This window comes from Bombyx mandarina, chromosome 17 (assembly GCF_030267445.1).
Source record: "Bombyx mandarina strain Sakado chromosome 17, ASM3026744v2".
NCBI classification, from domain to species: Eukaryota; Metazoa; Arthropoda; class Insecta; order Lepidoptera; family Bombycidae; genus Bombyx; species Bombyx mandarina.
This window is the reverse complement of record NC_143223.1, coordinates 2,231,248-2,251,129: the sequence shown is the minus strand read 5'-3', so window position 1 is coordinate 2,251,129 and position 19,882 is coordinate 2,231,248. Positions and strand designations below refer to the sequence as shown.

At 41.4% G+C, this 19,882-nt stretch overlaps 1 protein-coding gene and 1 long non-coding RNA gene across 2 annotated transcripts in view; both read left to right on the top strand.

The window, feature by feature from the left end:
- LOC149501077 (uncharacterized) overlaps positions 1–19,882 on the top strand; it is a 94,225-nt gene that overhangs the window by 24,160 nt on the left and 50,183 nt on the right. The window lies entirely within an intron of this gene.
- B9d1 (B9 domain-containing protein 1) lies at positions 239–6,619 on the top strand. The gene is made up of 3 exons (XM_028172208.2): positions 239–601; positions 1,976–2,203; positions 6,350–6,619. Exons 1-3 carry the CDS (start codon positions 352–354, stop codon positions 6,460–6,462), a joined length of 591 nt encoding a protein of 196 aa, XP_028028009.2. The 5' UTR covers positions 239–351; the 3' UTR covers positions 6,463–6,619.

The window sequence follows — 19,882 nt, the reverse complement described above, 5'->3', positions numbered from 1 at the left end:
AAATTTTAAAAAGTGTCGACCAAACAGCACAGCGGAAACGTTGTGCTCTATTGTCTTTGGTTAAAAAAAACCGGAAGCTATATTTTTATTTTTACCTCAAGTGTATTTTTTTTTGAAAAATCTAAAGACTTCCTCATACATTTTTATTTAGTTCTTGCTCCTCTCTTTAAATCTTTATCGGTCACGCACCAGTGTGGCTATTGATTGGCAACACCGTCAAGGTCGTTTCTATGGCAACAGCTGCTTTGTTTTGAATACTTTTGAACGGACTTGTCACGAACTTGAAACTGGTTGAAACTTCGTACATATATGTATATGAGTATTGAACATTATAGAAAATAAAATATATCAATGAAAAGTACCGAGATAACCAAATTCTTAGTGTCTTTTAGCGGTCAAATTGAACACGTAACGTTTCCTTCCGGAATATTCGATGAATATCTTTATATTCAGTATGAAGTGGTATGGGGTCCGGATTGGGAGCCTATCACGGGTCTTCCTTCAGGAACGAGTCAATTGTCACGCCCCGGGATCAATCCAGAGAGAGTTGTTATCAACATGCCTATAGAAATGACTTTCGGAAGCACTAATGTGTATGGGTGTAAGTAAAGTGGACTTTTATTTATTTATTTTTTTATTTAATATATTTTGTACACACAGCTGTTAGAAAAGAAACGTCAATAAGGATACAGAGTACAAGGGCACTACTTTTTTGCTTTTTTGATACTATATTCTTTTACGATTTGGTAATTGGTAGTTGGGTGGGTGGGTGCCGTGTGCAATTCGGAGTTGAATTAACTAAAATACCCTGTCTCTCACGTCAACCAGTTATGAATGAGACGGAATTCAGACGATAGGGAAAGGTGAGGCGACTCCTTCCTTGCAGCTCGCCCTGTCCACCTGAAAGCCAATCATCCGGTCGCATTTACCAAGACATTTATCGATTGCAATGTCTCTACGTCTCTGAGTACTCTACGACTCTACGTCTGTCTCTCGTTCTATATTATAGTCCCTTAAGCTTATTGTGGCACGGGAGCGTCTAATCTAAAATATCATCAAATCTACCCTACATGATTCATTGAACGTGTACAATTCATTATATTAGTTCTTCCTGCGTCAGTCCGCCCTGCCCATATTTACGACTAAGCAGTCACGCGTTGCCATTTGTGGGTAGTGACCATCGCACAACATAAAAACCTTGTATCTTAGGGTTGCTGACGGCAAGCATGTTGTGGTCTCCATTAGTACCGGTATCCGATGACAATCATTTAATCTCCTACCATGTTTTTTAATTTTTTTTTGATTACTTAGATGGGTGGACAAGCTCACAGTCCACCTGGTGTTAAGTGGTTTCTGGAGCCCATAAACATCTACAACGTAAATGCCGCCACCCACCTTGAGATATGATTTCAAAGGTTTCAGTATAGTTACAACGGCTGCCCCACCCTTGAAACTAAAACGCATTATTGATTCACGGCAGAAATAGGCGGGGTGGTGGTACCTACCCGTGCGGACACATAAGAGGTTCTACCATCAGTAAAAATACTTTGCACACGTCCCTACGGATCTATCAGATCCAATAGCTCTTGCATTGATGCCTTCAGCTCTAGGACCAGGCTTAAGAATCCCGGTAACCGTAATCGTCGAATTCGGCAAAGAGTTCGTCGTGCAACCTAACCTAAACATCAGCTCGCTGAGTTTCTCGTTGGATCTTCTCAGTGGGCCGCGATTCTGATCCGGTAGTAGATTCATTCACGAAGCAGCAGCTCTAGAGTTGTTAGGTCGCCTTTGGAAGCGCTCAGGTAGTTGTTAGCAAATCCCACCCCTCCTGACTGAGCCTTTGCTCAACCACCTATCCTGGTGAAATTAGATAGGCCTCCGGGCCACCAGTAATCCTTGATATTTAAAAATAAAACCATGTTTTGTCTAAAACAAAAGTTTGTGTCGTTTTCTTGAAATATGAATGTTTTGCCAGGGCCCCGACTTGTTATAACCGTGAAAGCCCGTAATTTCCTAACCGGAGACACTTTGCGGGGGTACGCTGTTGTGGTACTGCCCCTGACAGCGGGTAGGCGATGCGTGACGTCACCGCTCCTACGTCCGAAGCCAGCCACGGTACTCGGCGAGTGGGTAGCCTGGCTCACCGGCCGGTATCCAGAGTTGAACGACCCGAAGATGTTGGCCGACGGAAAGGATAATTACAGTACGATTATTTACTGATCTATTTATTTATATCATACACATTTTAATCCTTTGTACTCGAGTGCTGAGTCTCGCATATCACTTTGTTGCGAATTTCAATGCGCTGTGTAAACTATTTATATCGCTTTGTTTGATGATTGAGATTTTGTTTATGGTTTTGATATCTGTGTGTTTAGTGCGAGTTTTTTAACGTTCTCGATATCGTAAAAGTTAATTGAAGTATGCAGTTGGAACAGCGCCCCTAGGGGCAAACGTAGGCAAACGTTCCAACTGCATACAAATTTGAGTAAACTTTTACGCTATCGAGAAAGTTAAAAAACTCCCACTAAGCACACTATTAATTCTTATCGTTCTTTTTGTCGTTTGTTATTAAGTCATGTGTTGAGCGATACTCACCTCTCGAGTTTTTTTTTTTTTTTTTTTTTCTTTTTTTATGATTGAAGTATTACTGGTGGCCCGGAGGCCTTTCCAGTTTCACCAGGACAGGTGGGCGAGCAAAGGCTCAGCCAGGAGGGGTGGGATTTGCTAACAGCTGCCCGAGCGCCTCCGAAGGAGACCTAACAACTCAAGAGTAGCTGCTTCGCGAATGAATCTACTACCGGATCGGAATCGCGACCCGCTGAGAAGATCCGGCGAGAAACTCAGCGAGCTGATTCATGGGTTAGGTTGCACGGCGAACTCTTTGTCGAGTTCGACGAGTACGGTTACCGAGGTCCCTAAGCCTGCTCCTAGAGCTGAAGGCGTCTAGTGCAAAGGTTATTGGATCTGATGGATCCGTAAGGACGTGTCTAGGGCGTCGACGGTGACTGGCTCCTGCATGATCAGGATTCGGGGAGTAGTCAGCGGCGGCTACGATAAGGCGATTATCATGACGCATAGCCCTATCGAAGTACCGTTCCGACGCTGACTTCATGTATTTCTGTATAGATTCGAGGCCCAGGTCGTCGTGTAGGTCAACGTTCCTCACGAACCACGGAGCTCCGACGGCTAACCTGCAAAAGCGGGATTGTAGAGATTGAAGGGTGTCTATGTGTGTGCGGGCCGCGTGAGCGAACACCACACTCGCGTAAGTCATGACGGGCCTTATGCAAGTTTTGTAAAGTGTCACCTTGTTCCGAAGGGACATCTTACTCCGCTTACAGATCATGGGGTAGAGTCTACCGAGAATAAACGCGGCACGGTCACGGACTGATTTTATATGCGGGCGGAATGTCATCGATGCATCCAGGGTAACGCCCAGGTACTTGACCTTCCTGGCCCAGGGCATGGATTGACTAAAGAGAGTAATCGGGGGTGTGAGATTCCTCCTCCTAATACGGGAGGAAATCCGTGTGGAGCTTCCCCTCTGAAATAGCATCGCAGTACTTTTCGCTGGGTTGATGTCTATGCGCCATTTTCGGAACCACTGTCCTAGGGCTAGGGCTGCGCTCTGAAGCTTCTTCGCGATTAGGGAGTTGTTTCTACTGGAATAGTAAACAGTCGTGTCGTCGGCGAATAAAGCTAAATGGGTCGGCGACGACCGGGGAATATCGTTAACGAATAAGCTAAATAGGAGGGGTGAAAGGACAGAGCCTTGCGGGACTCCAGCTGTGAGAGGTCGTGGGGAGGAGCGGGTTCCCTCTACTCGATATCGAAAAGAGCGGTTCGACAAGAAGTCCCGTATGATGAGCACGAGACTATCCGGCACACCCATGTTGAATAGTTTAAAAATCAAACCGTTGTGCCAGACTTTGTCGAACGCTTTTGCGACGTCGAAGAAGAGAGCTCCCGTGTATAACGGTTTTGGTCGATTAAGCCCCACAAGAATGTGCTCCGTGAGGCGGTGCACCTGTTGAACGCATGAGTGATTTGTACGGAATCCGAATTGTTCATCGATGAGAATGCCCTTGGATGAGACGAAGTCTCTGAGGCGTTTGTAGAGCAGACGCTCATACAGTTTGTCTAGAGACATGAGGAGGCTAATCGGGCGGTAGCTCGTCGGATGATTTTTTGGTTTACCGGGTTTATGTATGCCGATAACATCCGCTTCTTTCCACACCGCGGGAAAGATACAGTTCGCCATAGCGGCATTGAAAATAGATGCCAACATCACGATGAGTTGGACGGGTAGAAGTTTAATAACGCGGTTGGATATACCGTCGGAACCGGGAACCTTGCGAGGACGTAGGTCTTTGATCAAGTCTTTAACTTCTATCGGGGTGACGGGTGGTAACGCATCCGAGGGTGGCAAGGAGGCTCTGCGTTCTACCTCACTGTCTACTAATTCTACATGAACAGGGTCCACGGATTGAGTGCTGGGCGTGCACTGGGTTTGCAATGTATCGGCCAGCAGCTCTGCTTTTTCGTCATCATCAAAGGCCGCGAGTCGGCCTGAGGGGCCTACGAGGGGGGGCATAGTTACTACCGTATCCGATTTGAGAGTACGAGCTAAGCGGTAGTAAGACCTTTGGGAGGGCGCGAGTCCTTCTAAGAAATCAGACCATCTGGCATCTCGGACTTCGGCGATGCGAGACTTTACGTCGCGTTGTAGGGCACGCATTCGAATACGATTTTCCACTGTAGGATACCTGTCGTAGGCACGTATCGAGGCGTTCTTAGCTCTAAGGAGTTCCCTAATATCATCGGACAATTTGAAGCGGTGAAGGAAGTCCTCCGCTACAACTTGTTTCGATGATCTATCTAATGTTGAGGTGATGTGTGACGTTAAGATGTCTATGGCTTCAGCGGTATCCTGAGGAGACGGGGTAGAGTCCGGGTTAAACGGGAGCGATGGTGGATCAGATTCAGCCAGGCTGATGCCCAGCGTGTGCCAATCCACCACAGTCCTCGTGACGGGAACGGAGTCGGGAGCGCGACCGAGCTTCATAACGACGGGACGGTGGTCTGAATCTAACTCTGAAACTACTTCGATCGAGTGTAAGCTCAGAGTTACGTTTTTTAATAACGCTATGTCGAGTATATCCGGGCGATGCGCGATATTTAGCGGGTAGTGAGTCGGGGTTAGCGGAGCGACGATATCGAAGGCGAGATCATCGACTAACGCGTCAAGCCGCCTGCCATTCGGGGTTGTAGTGTGTGAGGTCCACCTGATGTGTTTACAATTTAGGTCGCCCGCCAGAATGACAGAGCTCCCCATGCCGAGCAGCGCCTCGATATCACTGCTTAGAACGATCTTATCCGATGGAAGATAAACGGACGCGATAACGATCGGCGCGTGTCCCGTCAGTGAGATTCGGCACACTGATGCTTCGATATTAGCGAGCGCGGGAGGATCGAGCGGAACGCAATGCAGGGCTCTTCTATAGTAAATGACGGTACCACCACCACGAGCAGAGAATCTGTCGTTCCTGACCATGTTATAGTTCGCGATTTTAGGGTCACGGCGCGCGGGCTTAAGTAGGGTCTCCTGCACTAAAAAGATATCAATTTGATGGTCACGCAAAAAGTCAGAAACCTGATCACGTTGATTTGCGAGACCGTAAGCGTTAAAAAATCCTATCGTTACGGATAGGGGCTTTATTCTACTTATATACGCCATTGATTACCGGCGGAGTGAGGGGAGGACGTACGTATTTAATGACGCGTATACGTCGGCGTATTCTTGCACAACGGCGGTAAAGTGTTGTGCAGTGGAGGCAGCGCGAATGGCGTCGCCCAAAGCGTTAACGCGCTCAAAGTTGATCGACTGAAAGAAGTCGATCGCTAAAGCGAGATTGTCGGACGCGACCTCTCGAGTGCAAAGGGTTAATCGCGAATACGTCTGACCAGACCGGTGTGCTTAGTGCGAGTTTTTTAACGTTCTCGATAGCGTAAAAGTTAGCTCATATTTGTATGGAATAGTATCGTTTGCGTACTTTTGTCGCTAGGGGCGCTGTTCCAACTGCATACGAAATTGGGTTAACTTTTACGCTATCGAGAACGTCAAGAAACTCGCACTAAGCACTCGGTTCTACTAACGTTGTACCGTTCTGAAATTTGTCCCTGTGTTTCATTTTGTTATTCTTAAAAATGAGAGTGCTAAAGAAATATCTCTCAGCAATCAATGGTTTCTATTTAATCTTGGAACAAGTTGAATTCACGTTGCAACGATTTTTATGCCTTTTTAAAAAGCTAAAAAGAATTTAAGGTGCATTGCATTGTATTTCAGTGTTAAGAACACAATCGTCAGGAACCGTGATGGTGTCGGCTGCGATGGTGTCCAAGGACCTCAGAAAACTGGGCTACGACAATGAACCGCCAGCCTACACTAAATATTCATAAAATCTATAACCAAGAAACTAAAAAACTAATATCACGGGCAATCATAATAAGAAATATGTTTTTTAATGCTCAACCTAGCGAGATAATTATTTGAGTTTATAATTTAAACAAAAATGAAACGGACTTAACTTTATGGATGAATAAAATAAGATATCACTACCAATTGTTTACTTTATTATTTTTATATTATTTAGGCACTGATTTATCTATTTTGCTTGAATTTATTACTAAAACCTGTTTGTTTTAATATTATGCACATAATTAAGTAGTACTCATTTCATTACTTCAATAAGAAAATATGAGTAGGTATCCATTTTTTACTTACAAATAAAACTATAATTGGTTTAAATACAACAAAAAAGTTGAAGTAAGGTAATTTTAGAAGCTGGTCTCTCTGTTTTACCCCCTAAGAGTTTCTTCATTCATGAGAATATTTACACCATAAACATAGTCTACACACAATGCACACAAAAGCAGTCGTGGAGTTTCCTTTATTTTTTCGCTTTCTCTAGAAACCTAGTTTTATTCATAACTAGCTGACCCGGCAGACTTCGTAGTGCCTCCATCGATAAATAAAAGACCTAAACTTTTGTATAAAATAAACTTAAAACTAACAAAAGAAATCCGTCCGGCGGGGGACACATCAAAGGAAAAACTAAATTGTTATTTTTATTTAATTCCGAGCATTTTCTTTATTTATTTTCATTATTATTTATTTAACTGTTAAAGCTTCTCTGGACTTCCACAAATAATTCAAGACCAAAATTAGCCAAATCAGTCCAGCCGTTCTCGAGTTTTAGCGAGACTAACGAACAGCAATTAATTTTTATATAATAATATAAATTAATTAAGAAAAAAACACTTCTAAAAAGTTATTTGAACTTTTTTGTGTTATGGATTCGGTAAACACACAAACAAACTATCGTCCGCGGGAGCCCTAACAGTTCGAAGTCACCTGGTTTGCGAATACCTAGTCAGGTCATAAATTCTGTCACATGTTTAATGTAAAATAATTGAAACAAGTTTATTCATTATGTAACCATTCATATACCAAAATGAACTTAACAAAACATAGATTCTTATGACACTAAAGTTTATTTAAAATGACCTCTGTGATTTTGAATACAAGCCTTCAATCTGCACGGCCAGTCGTCTATCGCAGCACGAACGAGGTCCATGTCAATATTGGCGGCTGCCTTAATCAAGGATGTCTTGAGTGACTCCAAATTGGGATGAGGCTTTGAGCACGCCTTTTCCTCCAAGTGTTGCCATATCTTGTAATCTAACGGATTCAAATCTGGACTGGAGGAGGGCCAGTCTTCGTGCCGGATGAAGTCGATTTCACGCGCCGCCAGCCAGTCTTGTGTGCTCTTCGCTCTATGAGCTGGCGCCGAATCTTGTTGGAATACCCAGTGCCTGTTATTGAACATGGTATGAGAAACAGGTTACACAAGATTCGTCAGGACTGTATTTTGATACACAACTGCATTCGTTTTTAAACCTTTCTCACAAAAATGTACCTCTGTTAAGCCCCAATAAGAAACTTCCAACCATACCATGAGCGAGGATGGAAAATGACCTCGTTGGACACGCGGAATACGGTTGCTCGCTTCTTCACTACTGTGTGCGTACACCTTATCATTTTGTTTGTTGTAGCTCTCTTCTACGGTAAAAAATTGTTCATCTGAAAAAAGAATTTCCCGATATTTTTTTCCCGCGTACCGCTTCAACAAAGCGCGGCATCTCTTCAGTCTCAGGTCCATTAGACGAGCATTCAAACGATGTCCCGGTTTTTCGTCGATATGCCCGAAGCCCTAAGTCTTCATTTAACACCCTTTTCATCGTGGTTCTGCTTAACCCCATCTGAAGGGCCAACAGTTTCTGCTTACGTTTGGGATTACTTTGAATTCGCGCCTTCACAGCTTTTATCACTGCTGGAGTCCTAACAGACCAAGGGCGACCACTTCTTGACCTGTCATCTACACTAGAGTCTTCATTGTATCGTTTGATGGTACGATAAATGAATCTTTTGGTTATATTCAAATTTTTCAGTATGTAAAAAATTTGAATTCAGTATGTAAAAAATTTGAATTCAGTATGTAAAAAATTTGAATTGGCGTGTAACCGCAACGATGCAACGCAATAACTGCAACACGGTCTTCTTTAAGCGTCCACTCCATATTTAAAAATGAGTAAAATTCTAAAAGTATACATTTTTATTTTCATGAACAATTCGTAATTCGAATTCAATAAACTTTTTTGTGGCCAGCATTCTAAAAGAAAAGTTTTTACTGTGTGACAATACTTATGACCTGACTAGGTACATCTATCACCGGTTCGTAATTATGACCCGCTAAGAAGATTCGGCGGGAAACTTAGCAGGCTGATTCTGTGCGCCAAAATTCGGAAGTTGTCTTTTAACTAATATAGGGTACAGGCAAGGTTACTTGAATTTGTCGTTAGTGCGATTCAGATGCTTACTATTTTATTTATTTTGGTGATAAACTAGACGAGAGATAGAGAGACAGAGAAGTCAATATATCCTAATACATGTCTCACTCAGTCTCATGTGCGTGGATAATGCCCTCGCGCTCTTACCTACAGAGGTATTAAATTGAATTTAGGGGATGATTGGCCCTTTAAAGCGTCTGCAAAGCAATTCGGCCGACGGAAAGTGTCTGGGAGTATTGGCGACTTATTTTTAAGGATATTGCCTAAAATATACGTAAAAATCAGCTGTCAGAAAATACCTGAAATAGGTAATGATTTTATGTACCTTGAGTACCTGATACCTGAAAATTGGCCGTCTAAGCAAGGTAGCAGGTAGGCATGCGTTCTTAGTACATGCTAACACTACGCAATCGGCCACATTTCGTTCGTCAGAAAATACGTGACGTCTGGGGGCCCTGGGATCTTGGACTACAATGTGTACTGTCAGGAGGTTAATAGCTCCCTCTCACCATTGGGATATGCAACGATGTATGTACATACCTAAACTTTTTTACTGACGTTACCTTTTTTTTCGATTTGACAGCTTTGAGGTCACAATACTTAGTCTTAAATACTGTTACAATTAAAAATAAACAAAATATTACATTTGAATTTGGAATCTGTCATTTTTATATGATTGCTCATTGAGTTTTCTCATTTTGGCGCCAATACATTGTACAATATTATGCGATATTAAAATGGAGTGGGGTGATAAAGAGAACCGAATCGCTGTGATTGCATTACACAAAGTAGGTATGGAGCCAAATGCAATTTTTAAAACTCTCCATACGCTTGGTATTAGTAAAATGTTTGTATACCGGGTTATTAATAGGTGCAATGAGACCTCCTCTGTTTGTGACAGAAAAAGATCTTGCCGTCCACGTAGTGTTTGTACGAAAAAGGTGGTCAAAGCAGTAAGGGAAAGAATTCGAAAAATCCTGTACGAAAGCAAAAAAAATTATTTCGGGAGATGAAGATAGCACCTAGAACCATGTCGCGTATTTCAAAAGATGACTTAGGACTTGCAGCCTATAAAAGAGACGTACTGGTCATTTCTTAACTGATAATTTAAAAGAGAATAGGGTGGTAAAATCGAAACAACTACTGAAGCGGTACGCAAAGGGAGGTCATAGAAAAATTTTGTTTACGGATGAGAATATTTTTACAATTGAGCAACATTTTAACAAACAAAATGACAGTATTTATGCTCAAAGCTCTAAGGAAGCTTCCCAATTAGTCGACAGAGTGCAACGTGGGCACTATACAACTTCAGTGATGGTTTGGTGGGGTATTAGCTATGAAGGAGTGACTGAGCCATACTTTTGTGAAAAATGTATCAAAACATCGGCACAAGTATATCAAGATACCATTCTTGAGAAGGTAGTTAAGCCCCTTAACAACACCATGTTCAATAATCAAGAATGGTCCTTCCAGCAAGACTCGGTGCCAGGTCATAAAGCTCGGTCTACGCAGTCTTGGTTGGAAACGAACGTTTCGGACTTCATCAGAGCTGAAGACTGGCCGTCGTCTACGAGGGCGGCACTGAAAATTTCGGGAATTAACGAAGTGACACAACATTACTATTTAAAAATGTATTTATTGCTTTTCGAATTATTCTCCGCGAAATTTGACACATTTTTCCATACGATGGAACCAATCATTGAAGCAACCATTCCATTCGGAAGTTGGGGTCTCTAAAATGGCTGTTTTGTAGGCGTCCACAGCTTCTTCAGGTGATGAAAATCTCTGTCCACGCAATTTATTCTTTATTTTAGGGAAAGTATAGAAATCATTAGGGCTTAGGTCGGGGCTGTACGGCGGATGGTCTAATAATTCTATGTTTTCTTGCTCTAAAAACTCTTTTGTTCTGTGCGCGGTGTGAGAACTCGCATTGTCGTGATGGAGAATGATGCGGCGGTTGCAGTTCTCTTTACGGAGTTCAGAAACGACCTGTGGCAAACAAATGCTAGCATACCATTCTGCATTAACCGTTCTTTGTCCCTCAAGAGGAATAGTCGTAACATGGCCGGTTTTGAAGACAAACGCGGCCCCATTTTTTTTGCAACACTCCAATGCAACACTGTTGTTCACACGAACAATTTTTGTTGGCTTTAACTCATTTTCGAACACCCAAACTCGTGACTGGTTTTTTGTTTCGGGTTCGTACGCGTATATCCAGGATTCGTCACCTGATACAATGTTGTATACAGCATTTGAGGATCCTGCGTGGAATCTTTCGAGAGTTCTGACGCACCAAGTAACGCGAGCCGCTTTTTGCTCTTCACAGAGCGAATGCGGTATCCATCGGGAAAACAACTTTTTTACACCTAATTGTTCATGCAAGATTATTTGTATTTGACTCATGCCAATGTCTAAAGTTGCCTGAATTTCGCGGTATGTCACATGTCGATCTTCCTCAATCAGCTTACGCACAGCATCAACGTTTTCTTGGGTGACTGCAGTTTTTGGACGACCTTGACGGGGATCATCACTGAGCTTGACACGTCCACGTTGAAACTCAGAAAACCAGCGATAAATTGTGGTTTTGGATGGGGCTTCATCACCAAATGCAGAAATCATCCGATCAACACACTGTTTTTGTGTTAAACCACTTCGAAAGTCATAATAAATCATCGCTCTTGAATTTTCTCGAGTCAATTCCATTTTCTCAACGACTAAACAAGTTTAACAAAACCTCGTGACAAGACCGAGAATCTTTTTTTAAATAAATAAATGGTATTCGATTTTTAAAACCAAGGAGTTTTCAATTAAAAAGATTTTAATCAAGAACAGTGGAAATATTTCCATTCGCGATACTTTTAGTGCAGCCTAGTAGTCCCGATCTTAATCCGCTGGATTATGATTTATTGTCAGTTTTAGAGAGTACGGCTTGCTCTAAACGCCATGATAATTTGGAATCCCTAAAACAATCCGTACGATTGGCAGTGAAAAATTTTTCCATGGAAAGAGTCCGCGCTTCTATTGATAACTGGCCTCAACGTTTAAAGGACTGTATTGCAGCCAATGGAGACCACTTCGAATAAGCTTTTTATACTTTAAATTGTTTTATATTTATGTATTAAACTAACACACTGTAAAATTAATAAATGTTATTTGCAATAGATTTTTTTTATTTTTAATTGTAACGGTATTTATGGCAAGACTAGGTATGGCGCAAGTCCGTGCAGATTCTTGAAACGCATTTTAGAAAAGCGTAATGCGGTGTGTGTAGTGAAATAATTTACGGACTAAATGTAAAGCTTGCGTTGTCCTTTCGCTATGTGATTTCAAGAGAATCTCTTTCATCTATACTAATATATAAATCTACATTGGTTTTTACGGATGTTCCGTTATAACTACTGAACCATGCATCCGATTGACTTGAAACTTGGTATTCATGTAGAAAATACATGTACTTAATGGATATTTATATGAGTGTTGGACTCCCTACACCAGTTGCGGGGGCGTTAATGATGAGAATCTTTGTGGGGGTGAGACAATTATGTTAATTTTAAATGCCCAGCGAAGCGGACGGGTACAGCTAGTATCATATATAGAAATGTTCATTAATACACAAATAATTTTATTATATTCATTATAAATATATATTATATATATATTTTGTTGCTTAAGTGCGTGGTCGAGCTCACGGCCCACCTGGTGTTCAGTGGTTACCGGAGGCCATAGACATCTACAACGTAAATGCCGCCACCCATCTTGAGATATGAGTTGTTAACTCTCAATATAGTTACAACGGCTGTCCCATCCTTCAAACCGAAAGGCATTACTGCTTCACGGCAGAAATAGGCAAAAATATATAAATATATGCAGAAATACTCGTGCGGACTCGCAAGAGTATTCAAATTTAAGTATTCAAATTCAAATTACCTTTTAAAATATTAATGTAACGATAACAGTGTTCCTATTTTAAAATATGTGTACATATTTCGTATTTACATTTATAAATATTTAAATTAATACATTTTTAATTAACAGCAAATAAGGATAACCGTGATTGTCAATCATAATTTATTTCCAACATGATCGTGTTCTCTCAATCGCTCAATGTTGCGACGTAAGAAATCACTTAGCTAGCGAATCTACTATACCTAATTTTTTTATGGAAATTGTGTAATATGTATTATAATTTAAAATAATTATCTTGGTGTGCCATACTGTATTCTTTATTTATTAGCATAATTCAAAATCGACGTAATATTGAACTTGATAAACTATATAGACAATAAAAGGAGCGTGTATGTTTAATTAGCAAAAATCTATATATTAATACGTGAAGCAAAAACTTTGTATCCCTTTTTACGAAAATTGCGCGGACGGAGGAGTATGAAATTTTCCACGCTTATAGAGTATGTAGAGAAGAAGTGCACAATGATAATATTTTTTTTAAATAATGCATAAAAGATACATTAAATCAATAAAGAAAACATTACACACACTACATACCATGTATTTGAGGCACACACGCATGCATACTATTTATTGTCAAACTTTTGTTCTTGACGTCTGTGGTCAAATTGAGAATAGATTAAATATTGTTTGTCTTTATTAATATTTTTTTTCTTGGCGAAATTTGTGATTATAAAAGAATAAAATACAGTCATAATAGTGTACAAACTTACAATTCTAATTAATTATAGTCGGATTTCGACTACTACGGGGCCTCTAGTTTTAAGAAATTCACGATATATTAATAATCACAACAAAAAAATCTACATAAAAATATGTATATGTAGTACTTAAATTAACAATTGTGTACACATCCGTAATTGTCTTCAAAATATCTACATATTAATTAATAAAGACAATACTTTATTATTTTTAAATAAAATTTACTGTAAAACCGTTTTTTTCCATTTCATTCTATTTGATTAATACTCGTATTTCCGTCGAGCTAGTGAAATTCTATTGTATTTTAGACAACAAGTGTTCTTTATTAATGTACTTTTCCATACGTGCTCGTGGTTCACTTAATGTGAAGTGGTTACGGGAGCCCATGGACAGCGACGTGCAACGAATTGTATGTAATATAGCTGTGCTATCTATACTAATATTATAAAGAGGAAAGATTTGTTTGTTTGTTTGTTTCGAATAGGCTCCGAAACTACTGGACCGATTTGAAAAATTATTTTTCCATTAGAAGCCGACATTGTCCCTGATGAACATAGGCTAATTTTAAAAAAAAAAAAAAAAATAATTTTTTTGGTTTCATGTGTGTTTTAATGTTTCCGAAGCGAAGCGAGGGCGGGTCGCTAGTACAATATATTTCCGCTGTGAAGCAGTAATGCATTACGTTTCGCTAAAACCACGTCATTTCGGATCCTCCCGAGCCACTAACGGTGCTTTTAGGTACCTCAAGCCCCGGTCATCGTTCTCGTCGAACCCGTCGCGTCGCTAGCGACGAACGGCTCGACGACTAAATTAACCCTCAGACACAGCCCACCGAGTTTCTCGCCGGATCTTCTCAGTGGGTCGCGTTTCCGATCCGGTGGTAGATTCTGCGAAGCACTGCTCTTGCCAGGGTTCGTGTTAGCAACGTCATCAGGTTTGAGCCCCGTGAGCTCACGTACTAGTTAATGCGACGCTGATATAGCCTCTCAAGGCTATCAGCTTAGGTAGGGAAAACAACATATCGAATCGTGAGACATCCGCCATAGAATTCAAGCGAGAATTCGTCCTCATGTCTCAAGGGGTAAGCCACCACGAAATGAGTTCTCTCCGTACAAGTTTTCCTGGAAGATATTTATTACTTTAAACGATTAGATCGTCCATTGCGACACTCTTGATCGCTTTTAGCAATAAGGCCGCCTATTATATAAATATACCTGCCTGTTGACTGTTTTTCAAGGTTAATTGTTAGTTTGCATTGCAATAATGTATACTCTCTCTCTCTCTCTCTCACTTTCCCCAACATATTAAGACATAAATGTAAACTTAAAGATTAATAGTTTATAGGAAAAATGAAACTCGGAGCGGGAATGTGAGTCTAATGAAGTTTATTAATCTGTATTAGCAACAAACTGGGATGAAATTGAATGAAGTGAAACGAAATTAAAAGAGATGAGATAAAATTAAAGAATGTCTCAGTTGAATTCTGGAGTATTACTGAGACTTCAGTGGTATTTTTAGAAGAACCCTAGAAACCACGTCCGGCGTCTTTGATTTTTTTATTTTGCCACATTTCTAAATCGTCACAGCTACTAATAATAAGTTACACAATATTACACTTTTAAATCAGAATAAAACAATTTTCTTAAAAAAGCGCTTTTTTTTCCCCTACCTATGCTGATAGCCTTGAGAGGCTATTTCAGCTTCACCCTAACGTGTAGGTGAGCTCACGGGGCTCAAACCGGAGCGTTGCTAACACTGGCCCTAGCAAGAGCAGTGCTTCGCAGAATCTACCACCAGATCGGAAACGCGACCCACTGAGAAGATCCGGCGAGAAACTCAGTGGACTGTGTCTTTGGGTTAATTCGCTCGTCGAGCCCTTCGTCGCAAGCGACGGGTTCGACGAGGACGGTAACCAGTGCTTGTGGTACCTAAAAGCACCGTTAATGGATCAATATCGCTTGTCATCTCACGTTCCCGCCAAAAAGAGCGTAGAATATATTTTATTGTTTGTCGTTGTACGAGAGCAGACGACTTTGTATTTAAATGGTCATTGAAGAATGAATATATAAAGGAAATTCGTTGACATCACAAATTGAGTGTCCGTCTTTAGTCATGAGGTCGATGCTTACTTAATTGTGTGATAATAATTGTTGTCATAGCCTTGAAAACGGTGACGCGTCACTCTTTCACAGCAGAAACAGGTTTCATGATAACAAGACATGATAGTAATAAATAATTCAGAATTAGTTCAGAATTAGTAAATCTTTCAGTTTTCTCGAGTCGTAATTGTAATTTAATGAAATTTTACGGTTATAATATCTCGTTTATTTTTTTATGTCATTATATGACGTCCGATGTTTCGTTTTTGAAAACTGTAAAGTATCATATCGAGGGCTGAAAGGGCATTTGGTTTAAGCGATATTTCGGTTAATACGCGATATTTTTATCTTCGTAATTGAAGTTGCATTTTATTTGATACTAGCTGAACCGCGCAGACTTCGTAGTGCCTCAATCGATAAATAAAAGACCTAACCTTTGGTATCAAAATAAACTTAAAACAAACAAAAGGAATCCGTCCGACGGTGGACACATGAAAGGAAAAAATAAATTGCTATTTTTGTTTAATTCCGAGCATTTTCATATATATCTACATTTTAAACCTTTTCTGGACTACAAATAATTCAAGACCAAAATTAGCCAAATCGGTCCAGCCGTTCTCGAGTTTTACCGAGACTAACGAACAGCAATTCATTTTTATATATAACTAGTCAGGTCATAAGTATTGTCACACAGTAAAAACTTTTCTTTTAGAATGCTGGCCACAAAAAAGTTTATTGAATTCGAATTTCGAATTGTTCATGAAAATAAAAATGTATAACTTTTAGAATTTTACTCATTTTTAAATATGGAGTGGACGCTTAAAGAAGACCGTGTTGCAGTTATTGCGTTGCATCGTTGCGGTTACGCGCCAATTCAAATTTTTAACATACTGAAAAATTTGAATATAGCCAAAAGATTCGTTTATCGTACCATCAAACGATACAATGAAGACTCTAGTGTAGATGACAGGTCAAGAAGTGGTCGCCCTCGGTCTGTTAGGACTCCAGCAGTGATAAAAGCTGTGAAGGCGCGAATTCAAAGAAATCCCAAACGTAAGCAGAAACTGTTGGCCCTTCAGATGGGGTTAAGCAGAACCACAGTGAAAAGGGTGTTAAATGAAGACTTAGGGCTTCGGGCATATCGAAGAAAAACAGGACATCGTTTGAATGCTCGTCTAATGGACCTGAGACTGAAGAGATGCCGCGCTTTGTTGAAGCGGTACGCGGGAAAAAAATATCGGGAAATTCTTTTTTCGGATGAAAATTTTTTTACCGTAGAAGAGAGCTACAACAAACAAAATGATAAGGTGTACGCACACAGTAGTGAAGAAGCGAGCAACCGTATTCCGCGTGTCCAACGAGGTCATTTTCCATCCTCGCTCATGGTATGGTTGGGAGTTTCTTATTGGGGCTTAACAGAGGTACATTTTTGTGAGAAAGGTGTAAAAACGAATGCAGTTGTGTATCAAAATGCAGTCCTGACGAACCTTGTGGAACCTGTTTCTCATACCATGTTCAATAACAGGCACTGGGTATTCCAACAAGATTCGGCGCCAGCTCATAGAGCGAAGAGCACACAAGACTGGCTGGCGGCGCGTGAAATCGACTTCATCCGGCACGAAGACTGGCCCTCCTCCAGTCCAGATTTGAATCCGTTAGATTACAAGATATGGCAACACTTGGAGGAAAAGGCGTGCTCAAAGCCTCATCCCAATTTGGAGTCACTCAAGACATCCTTGATTAAGGCAGCCGCCGATATTGACATGGACCTCGTTCGTGCTGCGATAGACGACTGGCTGCACAGATTGAAGGCCTGTATTCAAAATCACGGAGGTCATTTTGAATAAACTTTAGTGTCATAAGAATCTATGTTTTGTTAAGTTCATTTTGGTATATGAATGGTTACATAATGAATAAACTTGTTTCAATTATTTTACATTAAACATGTGACAGAATTTATGACCTGACTAGGTATAGAAAGATATATAGATAAGCATGAAGCGTTTGATGCTTTTAATTGAATTTCAATGAAGTTTACTTCATTCAAATAGCTGAAGAAGTTTGTTTGTTTTGATATTTTTTTCAAATTTTAAACATTAAATTGCTCTCTTGTATAGTTGCTAAAATGTCGATTAAAACGAAATAGCCTTACACAACCCTCGATATAAAAAGACAAAAGACCAAAAAAAACGCGAGATCAAACCGGACATTTTGTTTTAATTGTTATAATTGATAAACATGGTTCGGAATTATGCGACTTAGAAGCGTCGCTCGGTACGAATTGATATCGCTTCTTTCTGTACGTCAAGCACGAAAATTATCGAACTCGTAATGTAACCGTATCGAGTCCTCGATAAGAAAACGGATCATTACATTAGATGCTTACTACTTACTGGTGGTAGGACCTCTTGTGAGTCCGCACGGGTAGGTACTACCACTCTCGTGAGGCTGAGGAGCGCGAAAGGGAATGGGATCCCTCTTCGGCTCCTCAGCGCAGAAGGCGGGGTGGACGGCGCGTGCGAGAGGCCGCCGCTCAGCCCTCGTAGGGACTATCGAGTGCCGGGTGCGGGGGCGCCCGGCACTCGACTGTTGGTCCGTCCGGTGGTGAAGCGGTGCAAGGTGGCTCCTGTGCGCCGCTCACGGTGTGTCTCCCGAGACGAGGTTCTACGGGATTTTCCCGGGGATGAAATCCCGTCTTAACATCAGTACGGGTACCGCCTAAGGCGAGACTTTCGGCGCGCATCGCGGTACCGTAAGTTTCGTGTAGTCGGTGTGGTGGAGCTCGATGGGGTTTAGTCGGTAGTCGTTCTGCGGGGCAAGTGCTTCGCGCGCCTTTTTCAAGGCGTAGTCTCCTGTGAGAAATTGGGGGAGGTGAAGGACCTCGGTCCTTCTCTTCTCCCCTTCTTCCTCGCCGGAGTCCGACATAACCCGGTCCGTTACCCCCCTCGACCGGGTATCCGTAAATGGATTCCCCAGCGTTAAAAAAAAAAAAAAAAAGGTACTACCACTCTGCCTATTTCTGCCATGAAGGTAATGCGTTTCGGTTTGAAGGGTGGGGCAGCCGTTGTAACTACACTGAGACCTTAGAACTTATATCTTAAGGTGGGAGGCGCATTTACGTCGTAGATGCCTATGAGCTCCAGTAACCACTTGACACCAGGTGGGCTGCGAGCTCGGCCACCGAACTAAGAAATAAAAAAAAATAGTACTCGATAGCCAGCCTTCGAGATTTATGTTATAAAAACATAATATGTCAAAACAATTTTCGTGCTCTCGATTATGAGTATAAGTTTCGAGCTTCGATTGCGCGACGATTGAATTACCAAACGGGAGTACCTAAGTACATACTCGTAAATTCATTCGGGCTGCTGAGATTAATTCTTTTTACGGACTTCTTTCTGGTCGTTCCCTCGATGCTGCGGATCGTGACTGTATGTCAATCTTCTCCACTCGGTTCGATTCTGCGCCATATGTACCCTGTATCTGGCCTCCAGTCACCTCCTTGAGTTGGTCCACCCATCTAGCTGGCGCTCTTCCTCTAGCGCGCTTCCCCTCCATTTGTCCGAGAATTATGAGTTTCTCCAGGCTGTGCAATGAGGATCGCATTATGGGCCCAAAGAAACTCTGGATCCTTTCCTGGCACATAGTTAGCAGGCGCTTGGTGACCTACAGCTCTTCGAGGATGGAGACATTGGTTCTCATAGCTGTCCAAGGAATGCGTAGCAGCTTTCTCCAGCAATACATTTCAAAGGCCTCGATCTTTTTGCGTTCCTTTTTCCTGAGACACCAAGTACTTTACGGACTACAATAAAAATAAGAAAAAAAAAATTGTAACTATTGTAACGTCTCGATCTAGGTAAAGAATGGGGATGTAGTGTGTCCAGATAACGGAAATGGTTTTAATACACCCTGTATATGAAAAGGGTAGGATGCTCGGAGAAAGCACCCGCTGTGCAACTCTGAATAGCACTAATGACACGTTTAGGGAGGTGAATGCGCGATACCAGTGCGGTTATACTAACGCGGATATCGAACTACCATCAGAGTCGTCGATCAAAGAAGTCGTCGTGGCCTAAAGGACGTCTGGTGCATAATATTGAGCGATGCACCGGTGTTCGAATCCCAGGCGGGTACAAATTTTTCTAATGAAATACGTACTCAACAAATGTCCACGATTGACTTCCACGATGAAGGATCGTGAA

Bases quoted from the DNA above. Each gene is read 5' to 3' on its own strand.
- B9d1 (XM_028172208.2), top strand. From the start codon at position 352: ATGAAAAGTACCGAGATAACCAAATTCTTAGTGTCTTTTAGCGGTCAA. The intron at 602-1,975 runs GTAAGTAAAGTG...ATGTTTTGCCAG, and splicing joins AAGCACTAATGTGTATGGGT to GGCCCCGACTTGTTATAACC. The intron at 2,204-6,349 runs GTACGATTATTT...ATTGTATTTCAG, and splicing joins CGACGGAAAGGATAATTACA to TGTTAAGAACACAATCGTCA.